Source organism: Sinocyclocheilus rhinocerous, unplaced genomic scaffold (genome assembly GCF_001515625.1).
Source record: "Sinocyclocheilus rhinocerous isolate Xijiao unplaced genomic scaffold, SAMN03320098_v1.1 scaffold3201, whole genome shotgun sequence".
In the NCBI taxonomy this organism is placed as follows: Eukaryota; Metazoa; Chordata; class Actinopteri; order Cypriniformes; family Cyprinidae; genus Sinocyclocheilus; species Sinocyclocheilus rhinocerous.
In genome coordinates, this window is record NW_015662182.1 from 162,927 (window position 1) to 173,300 (window position 10,374).

The 10,374-nt window shown below is 36.3% G+C and overlaps 1 protein-coding gene across 2 annotated transcripts in view; it reads left to right on the top strand.

Moving 5' to 3' along the window:
* LOC107727973 (disintegrin and metalloproteinase domain-containing protein 11-like) overlaps positions 1–10,374 on the top strand; it is a 52,241-nt gene that overhangs the window by 38,056 nt on the left and 3,811 nt on the right. For both annotated transcript variants that reach the window (XM_016538026.1, XM_016538025.1), the window contains exons 18-25: positions 1,292–1,372; positions 1,470–1,520; positions 3,789–3,852; positions 5,505–5,607; positions 5,728–5,847; positions 6,800–6,968; positions 7,500–7,614; positions 9,344–9,434. In XM_016538026.1, the coding sequence (XP_016393512.1) occupies positions 1,292–1,372; positions 1,470–1,520; positions 3,789–3,852; positions 5,505–5,607; positions 5,728–5,847; positions 6,800–6,968; positions 7,500–7,614; positions 9,344–9,434 (794 nt within the window). The remainder of the gene's footprint in view (positions 1–1,291; positions 1,373–1,469; positions 1,521–3,788; positions 3,853–5,504; positions 5,608–5,727; positions 5,848–6,799; positions 6,969–7,499; positions 7,615–9,343; positions 9,435–10,374) is intronic.

Genomic DNA, 10,374 nt, shown 5'->3' on the forward strand with positions numbered 1-10,374 from the left:
AAATGCTACAAAACGGCTTGCTCTGAAAAGAGCTGTTTTTGACTGGGTAAAAAAGGTGTTGTTTTACACTACCATTGAGAAATTTTAACCAAACTATGTTACAGACTTTTCATTAAGACCCTAAAGAATCATATCAACTTGTGGAAAATGGGCATCCGATGACCCCTTTAAAAGCTGAAGAATTCCAAAGGAACAAAAAATATCGTTTACATGTAGCGCGTCAATTCTGCACGTTATGTAACACTCTCTCGCTCTCTCTCTCTCTCTCTCTCTGCGTGTGTGTGAGACAAAGCAACGGCGAGTCGTGCGCCTTCACACAAGAGTTTACGGTACATCAAATACAGGCGTGCTGTGCATCCATTGAGATGAACTGAAAAATAGCACAGATCGCTTGACAGAGAGTGAAACTCTGAAGCGCTCAGTCAGTGTGTTCGGCGAGTGAAAATATATCTGTGCTAAACTTATACTTAGCCTCCAACTCACACACTGGCGAGTAAAATCTGAGAATTTATAAGCCATTGGCTAATATTAGACATCATTTAGTCGCAGAGAGTGAAGATTTAGTCGCATATGCGAGTGATTTACTCGCAATGTAGAGGGTTGTATCAATGTGTATGATGTGTATTTCATAATTTTTCATTTGTAAATAGACTTTGAAAAGCCTTTGATTACTGAATTGTTTTTGTTGGGTACAGCCTCAATGATTCATTCACAAATCAGACTCTCCTTAGTTAGGTGACTCCATTATCCAATCTTCAATGGAGATGTGACCTCATTGGAATAGAAGGATTATCAGTAAATAACTTTTTAAATCTCACATTAATAAATTGTTTAAAATTTCCCCTATTGTGTTCCACAGAAGAAAGAAAATCATAAGGCCAATTCACACTGCACCGACAGACCTACAGCCACAGTCACCAGATTACAATGTCACTTTTCAGACATTCCAAGACATTCCAAATACTGATTCTACACGTTCAATTGGCGAAAACAAGCGCCAACCAATGCTAACAGATGCCAACAGGGGTAACAAACTGATCTGGCAAAATCCGACGAACGTGTCTGTTGCTGTCTGTCTGTCTGTCTGTGCCGTGCGAATTGACCTAAACAGGTTTGGAACAGCATAAGGGTGCGCTTTTCATTTTTGAAGGGACAAATCCCTAGTCATGAGTCAAATGTTTTTTTTTTGGTAATTTAGCGTGATTCATTTTGTGTACAGTACTTTTGTGTGTATTTTACTTACTGAAAGACTGATTAAACACTAAGGTAGAAGTGTGTTTGTGTGTTGCAGTATGAGCAGAGAGGAGTCATCTGCAGGGATGCAGTGAATGACTGTGATGTGCCAGAGACATGCACTGGCGATTCGAGTAAAGTAATGATACATTTATATGAAATCATCATTTAAATAATTATTATCATAATAGTAATGTAAGAAATTTACATATGCTTCTCATTAATTTCTCAAACAGTGTCCACATAATGTCCACAAACTGGATGGTTACATGTGCAATTCTGGACTGGTAAAATCATTTCTGTTTTTCTGTCTAAAATGAACCTTGTTCATGAAATGTTTCTTACAACAATAGTACTAAGCATTGTTACTGTATTTTGTTTACATGATTTACTGTATAACACTGACTTATCTTGTTAAACTTTTACCATGAACTATAATGAATTTAAATGTTTCAGTGATTAAAGGGGCACTCAGTAATTTTGGTTTGTTGTGCTGGCTGATTTGGCAGTTGGCTTGGACTTTGTTAACTTATAGTTAATCAGTGTACGGATGCAACAGTGTTCACTGTGTCCCCACAACATCGTCAAAGTTCTCATAAACAGGTGTCAGAAACACCAACTGAATATCATACCATTCTGTTGAGAAACTTATTTTCTATCATTAGAAACTGCAAACAGACCTTAATATTAATACACACGAGCGAAAAGAGTTATTAATCATAATAAGCCACAAAAAAGGTCGCAATGCGTTACTCACCTGAAGCAGGCACAGAAAGACGTGTCTCTCAGACAGCGTGTGACCCCGAATCTGGAATTAACGGTCTGATACACACAGAAATACAGTATTTCAAAATATCTGTCTTGGTGTGTTTGTATGGTGACATAACATTGTTGGTTATGTCTTAATTGAACGTTTGGGGAACAGCTGGGGAAAAACATCTGATGTGTAACAATATAGGCCTATTAGATCTGTGCATTACAAACAAAGGGATTCACTCACTGCACTTGAGTGAACATTTTTACAATAAATAATCAGTTTATTTGTAATAAATACATACAATGAAGATGCAGTGATTATTTTTACATTTGATTATTCCATTTCTGTTTTTCTTTAATTTTTTGTGAAGTGCCGGATTTACTCCAAATGTAGCCCAAACACATGAATGAGATTATCTACTTAAATTTTATATATTAATTTATAAATTAATGGCATTTTCTATTTTTATTTCATTTTACTAATAATGTTATACAAATCATTTCAGTCAATTGACTTGGTAATTGTTGCTACAGTCAAGCTCTTGTGGTTCCCCCATTCATTTCAATGTTTTTGGACATGCACATAATCAGAAGGCAGCGGCTATTTGCACTAAGTGTAAATAGCGATACATGATATTTACACTAAGTGCAAATAGCAATGGATTCTATTTACACTAAGTGAAAATAGCAGTATTTTTTTAACGATATGCTATTTACACTGAGTGCAAATAGATTCTATTTACACTGTTAAAATAACAAGATTTTCTGCTATTTATACTACTTATAGCAAATAGTTGCAATTATCTGCAACTCAGTATTGTAGTACATTATAAAACAGTACGCAATAATAAAGTATTGAGTGTAAATTATAATTTTAATTCAAATTATTAAATGGATGCCACCTTATTGGGACAATAAAGCCCTCCCTACACCTACCCTAACCCTACCCGATACTTTATTTTCAACTTTTTGATTATTTCCTTAATTTTTATTGAAAATAAATGCCTTTCCGATGCGATATGAGATTTGAAAAGGGAGAAAAAAAGTTCGGCAAAAGGCGGGTTCGAACTCGGGTCGATCGCGTCAAAAGGCACATGCCTAACCATCTACGGCCACTGAAAGGGATGTTCATTGAGCGTCTTTTTTCAGTGTTGACTTTCCCAATCACACATTGGTGGGCGGAGTTAGTGTAAATAGCTTCTGCCAACAAGCAGAATTATCTATATTTATTATTATCTATAATAAATAGACCTGTTTTACAAAACTTTAAGAATTTTCCCATAATTGTGTCTTATATCACTGAGAATCTCAGCTTTAATATGGTATATGGCACATAGTCAGCATAATTATGGTTCAAATGTGTTGCAGTTTTAAATATAAGCTTTTCTTTACATTGGAATTTCACAAAAACCTGATTTTCTGAGTCCGAAATTAAGTACATTTTTGACATGGTCTAACTCAGTCAATATTAAAGATATCAAGGTTATATTTTCACAGAATGTTTTTTACATTATGTAGGATGATTTTATGTAGAAAACAGTAAATCACAAAAAAATGACTTTAGCTGTTTTTTCACAGAGTGGGTCACATGATTTTTAAAGGTATCTTTCAAAAGTATTAACTGTTAAGGTTTTTCAGTGGGGACAAATTACTGTGTGCAACTTTAATTCTTTTTACGTGACTGTAGTCACAGAGGATATCAGCCATTAGTAAGCATCTTTGCTCTGTTTTATTTTTTTAAGTCTGGCTGAGTGAGTGTTTATATGGAAAGCTGATGTACTCTCTACTGGCTCTCTCAGGGGCGCTGCTATGGGGCCCGCTGTAAAACCAGGGATGCCCAGTGTCAGGCGCTCTGGGGCCACAGTGAGTAGCGTCTCTTATATTGTCCAGTATATATTGGAATATTATTGGTAATGAATATTAATTATGGATGTTGACATTATGACTGATACCAGTAGCTGATCATTATTTTAGTCAACATAAATCTATGCTGTTTGATTTTTTTTGTTAAATCTCCAGTCTTACATTTGACATGATTCATATAATGCTTCATCAGGCATCAAAATATATTAATGTAAAAAAAAAACAACAGTCAGTTTCTGCACTTCTAACAGTAGTTATTTCGCATAACTATGAGTGTTAATGAGTGTTAGTGAGAGGTTAATGATGACACATGTAATATGCCTGCAGCACTCAGCTGATTTGAAGATTTGAGGTAGTTGTAGAAAAGAGTGATGATAGAGGCACAGATGAGGAGCAGCAACTGGACTGTGCTAATATTTCTTCCTGCAACTTTCTGGTGTCCTTCAGCACAACTAGAGTGTTAGTGAGAGATTAATGATGACACATGTAATATGCCTGCAGCACTCAGCTGATTTGAAGATTTGAGGTAGTTGTAGAAAAGAGTGATGATAGAGGCACAGATGAGGAGCAGCAACTGGACTGTGCTAATATTCATAACCTGCATCAGACAGGATATTAGCAGAGCTGTCTGAATTTGTCTGATGACCGTCTTTCGGTTACTCTTATTCAGATATTGGTCTGCGTGGCATCATATGACAGCAGTGATTACTTTTTAAATTAGGCCAATTAATAATTTTAAAAAATTATTTTTAATGTTTTAAAAATGTCTGCTGATAACCCATAATATAGGCAACCATACAATTAACATTAACCTAGATGATTTAATGCTGTAAAAGTATTGTTCATTGTTAGTCCCTAGTTGTTAGTTAGTATCCAAGGTCATTTTAAAAGAAATATGTTTTTAAAACATAAATCTGCAGGAAAACCTTTTCGTAACTGATAATCATGACACATACTCTCTAGAACTGCAATACCCATCACACTCACCAACATCTGCAGAAGCTTTAGTGACTTTTACTACTGATTTCACTCAGCATGGCAAAGGAGAATTTCAGTTATATTTATCAGGGAAAGTGTCACATGAAAGTAACATGTTACACCCAGTATTTTAAAAGTGTATCAATTAATTTAACAAATTTGGTAAATGAACGATTATGGTTATTTTCTATCAAATCAAATTATCTGTAAATAATTATGAAATATGTCTCTGAGACAGTAAACCCACAACCAACCTAATATACATTGTCACATTTTTTTTTATTTTTTTTTACAGTGAATTTCTTGCAACCACAACCACAGCTGGCCGTTTTACTGTACATTTACTGGGGTATTTTTTTTTCCAGTGTACAGTATGGTTTAATAAATTGAAAAACAACCAAATTATAACAATGACAGAAAGATCCACAAAGCATCAACTTCATATTTAATTCCACAGTTCTTTTTTATGTAATTTATATAGAAAAAATGGAAAGTTCACAAATGATCTTCAAGACAGAAAAATTTTTGTGTTTCAGCCACATTCACGGCAATCATTAGTGAATACATACAGTATAGTATCACTACAAGTGTATGTACATATATCTCTTGTTTGATTCTAACACTAAAATTGCACATGCACAATGCTCAGTTTATTTGACTGTGCATGTCGTTAGTTGCAGCAGATCGCATGTGTTATGAGAAGCTGAACATTGAGGGTACAGAGCGTGGCAGCTGCGGTCAGGACAACTCACACAGCTGGATTCAGTGCAATAAACAGTGAGTATATGAACAACCAGAACACCGTTTTAACCTGTTCAGTGATATCATTATTTGTCCCTTTGTTCTTTTATTTCTTCTTTGTCTGACTTCCACTGTTGTTTCTGTGTCCTTTCACAGGGATGTGTTGTGCGGATTTTTATTATGCACTAACATCACAGTGAAACCACGGTATGGAGACTTAAATGGAGAAATCACTAGTCTCACCATCTATCATCAGAACAAGTACCTGGACTGTCGGTAAATGCATATGCATCCATTTTATTCTTCAGTATAATTAATTTATTTTAAGCATGTTCAGATATTTTTTTACTGGAAAACATGATGCTGGATAAGATGAATTTAGGGCTTTGACTGCTGCATTTGGTCTCTGCTTTTACAGCATCTCACACCATGAGTGGCAGTTTTTTAAGACATAGTCAAATTAAAAATAGTTTAATCATGACAACTCTCAGAAGATTTTAGCATGGTGATGGATATGACAATGTTAATGTATTTGGTCTTGGCGGAATAGATCTGCTACACTGCTGCTGCTGCTGCTGAATTGCTGCTGCTGTTGGTTATTGCTGTAGTTGTAGATTATTGCTGCTGCTGCAAGCAAGTACAGGAACTTGCTACCTCCAATGCATACGGCGATACGGTGCCGTGAGTATTTAAGACATACTGCTGCTGCACAAATAGCATATAAAATAACCCGTAGCAGATCTATACAGGTGGAGCTGGGGAAGGTGGAGGGTTTCATAGAAACTCTGAAAAGCGCTCTGCAGGAATCTATAGTGAATGCTAGCCAGCCATATAAATGCAAGGCAGTAAGCTCATTGGCTGCATATGCAGCATGAACCAATCAGCTTGTGCCAAGTCGTTTAACTCTCTGAATATCATCAGTTACGTTAACAACCATCAGCCTGCGCCATCTAGAGTTTCATGACTAAACTATATATTTCTTTTAGTTTAAGAAAATAACCACATCTCATGAGAAAATGCAACTAGTTTACGAGGTGGTGATTTCGTATGAATTGGTATAATGTGATTCATATGGAAACATGGGATTTCCAACTGAAAACATACAGATGAGACTGCAAAAATTCATACAAAAATAGTTACGAATTGCCTCAAGAGAGTGTTGGAAAATAAACGTGCTTTGCAGTGTGCGTTTGTGTGTAGCACTGAACTGTTGTTTGTGTATGTTAAGTGGGGGTCATGCAGTGTTAGAAGACGGCACTGATCTCGGGTACGTGGAGGACGGCACACCGTGTGGTCCTAATATGATGTGCCTAGACCATCGCTGTCTGCCAGTCACCACCTTCAACCTGTCATCCTGTCCCGGGTCGTCCTCTTCTCACGTGTGTTCCGATCATGGGGTGAGCTGTTCATCTTTCACAAATCTAACATCACAGTCACATACTGTCTGTTTTGGGGTTGACTGCGTTTGTCACATAGCATAGGCTGGTACATTTGTCAAAAGTGCATTTGACTCATTCTCAGAGGAATAGTTTAGTCACTCTTATTTTTCTAAACCTGTAAGAATTTCATTGATCTTTGAATCACAAATAATGATATGTTTAATATTTTCTCATCTTTTTTTTTAATTATTGGTTTTATTCAAAGTGAGAAAATGAAGATACAATTGGTTGTCTTATGTGAAAAATAGCCAGCTGTCAAAGTGTCTGATTTGAGTTTAACATTTTCCAAATTTAATAAGCAATCATTTAAGCGACAGTGTTGACTCTGTTCACCATGTGACATAGATTAATATAATTACTTCTTACGTCCATATTTCTCAGTAAAACTTTGACTGTCCAGATAGTTTTGCTATACTGTAGTATGTGAGCCAAAGTATTTATTTCCAGCTTTAGGCTTATCTAGACATTCTCTGCCTCTCTCTGTCTCAGACATGCAGTAATGAGGTGAAGTGTATCTGTGACGCAGACTACACTGGGAAGGACTGCAGTGTGTATGACCCCATTCCAGACCCCCAGCCTCCAGACGGTCCTGAGAAGTACAAAGGTTCACAACACATTTAGTCACACGGGTGTTCAAGCTTTAGTTGGTCCAGCATCTCTTTGCTTGTGTTTGGAATGGAATACTTCAATGGCAATGTTAAGAGCTCCATGTGTCTGTTTAATACAAAGAGAACATACAGTGCTCTAAAAGGGGGTAAATTTGAATTAAAATGAGATACATATGGTGGTACACAGGTGTAAATACATTGTATACATACTGACATTGTGCATAAAAATGGACCTTTTCCGCATTCCTTCAATCAAAGGGCCCAGCTGTCATAAATCTGAAATAAGCTGTCACCTCTGAAATAAATACCAACACGGAGAGAATATGCAAACTCCACACAGAATGCCCAAGGTCTAGAGCTCAAATCTGAACCACCTAGCCGTTACCATGGTTATCTTAATAAAAAAATTTAAAAAAGGAAATTGTAATAAAACATAACATAAAAACATATGCACTACACATTTTGAAACAACAAAACAGCCTCCATAAAAGTGGACCTTTATTATAATTTCCTAATATAAAATATTCGGTAACACTTTACAATAATTAGTCTGATTAGTTAACATTAGTTAATGCATTGACTAAACATGACCTAACAGTGAGCAACATATTTTAGAGCATTTATTAACCTTTTTAATGTTAGTTAATAAATATGTTAATGTTCATGCTCACAGTGCATTAATGTTTTTGATTTGGACAACTTTGGATTTTAAAAATGTGTTGTTAGATGTTGAGATTAACATTAACTAAGATTAAGAAATGCTGTGGAAGCATTGTTCATTGTTAGTTCATGTTAACTATTGTAGTTAACATGCAGTAGTTAACAAATAAAAACTTGTTATACAGATTACCAAATATGTAATGTAAGTATAACAATAATAACATTTAATACATATAAAATAAATTCAAGATCTTGTTTCTGCTGAAACACAAATTTTCTACAGTGTTAACTTCTATAGGAGTGCTGCTGTGTGGATTGAAAAGCTTGTAATTATTGTTGTGTGATTTTCTCCAACTGCGTTTTACCTAAAAACTACAATTTACTTGGTTGAGGCTGTTTAATCAGTTTTTAGCTAGCTTCAGCATTGAGCTTTTACGGTTCCCATATAACAGAGAATGCATGGAAATCAAATGGGTCAAGCGGATTATCAATGGGTTTGCAACTGGCGTTTTGTCACATTTTTGGAGTATTTGAATTCTGGTGTGTCCCATGCTCTGTGTGCTCATGTGGAAACCTTTTATTTATTTATGAGGGTGCCATAAAAAAATGACTATAATGGAGTCCGGTGGTTTCAAAATGTTTGACAAGCACTGACTTATAAACATATGCAAAATCATCAGTCATTTCTAAGATTCTGAAGCTCAAATAATTGTATCAAATATCCAGATGTGGAGTTCTGTTCCACTAAGTGAATGCATATACTGAGAGATATCAGTTGCCTTTGAGGCGCAGGCTCTTCATTTTGTAAGTGTCAAACCAAATGTTACCACAAGATGTGACTGCCTCCTCCTCCAGAGAGCATGAGCCCACTGTTTGTGAAATAAAGCTAAAACCAATTAAGTAAATGAAAGGAAACAGGAAGAAAGGAAACCAGACTAGACTAAAAACTAGACTTCAAAATAAAAGCACATGACAAAATAGAAGTCACGATTAAAAATATATAACAAGAATGTAACTGAAATACAATGACAAATGCATGTTTTTTTTTTTTCTGTCTGTCCACAGGTCCGAGTGGTACAAACATCATCATTGGCTCCATAGCGGGAGCGATACTGCTGGCAGCTATAGTACTGGGAGGAACAGGCTGGGGCTTCAAGTAAGACATCCACAATTACTGCAATAAAATCTAATCAAGTAGCTTTCAACTTCTTATTTCAGTTGTAAAAGAGCACAAAAGTGACTTCCTGCTTTATTCCATTTTTTTTTTCTATAAGGGATTCTAAAAGTTTTTTTTTTTCTTAAAGGGGTCATATGATGCTTTTTTAAAGATCATTATTTTGTGTATTTGGTGTAACAGAATATGTTGACATGCTTTAATGTTCAAAAAACACATTATTCCGCTGGATTTGGCCTACCGGTGGCTTCGTCCTGTCCTCCCCCTGCACCCGAGTCCTGGTTCTCGTGCTGGTCTCCACCGAATCAGCCTAGGCTCCCGACGATGGGGAGTAACTCACGGAAATCTGCGCTCGCTGAAAAGAGCGTCCTCATTTCCTGATATTATTTCCTCACCGAAGATGGCATTATTAAATGCCCGTTCCTTGGTGAATAAGACCTTCTTATTAAATGATTTTTACTCATCTCACAACTTGGATTTTATGTTTATCACGGAATCCTGGATAAAGGTTGGTGATCTAACTCCTTTTTCTGATCTGATCCCTGCTGACTGTAATTTTTTTAACTCTCCTCGTCCGAGTGGACGCGGGGGTGGGATAGTAACAATTTTAAAGAACTCTCTCTCTGCACGCTGTCGATTGGTCCCTGAAACGGCCTTTTCCAGCTTTGAAGCTCAGTTTATTCACTTAGACTGGAATGGTCCTGTATGTCTAGGGGTGTTTTACCGTCCTCCGCACTCTACTAAGGATTTTATACTGCATTTCACTGAACTGATCGGCAATATTGCCACAAATTACGATCGCTTTCTATTGGTGGGCGACTTTAATATCCATGTCTGCTGTCCGTCTAACCCCTTATCACATGACTTTCTTAATCTCATCGACGCTTTTAATCTATCCCAGTGGATCAATGTCTCTACTCAT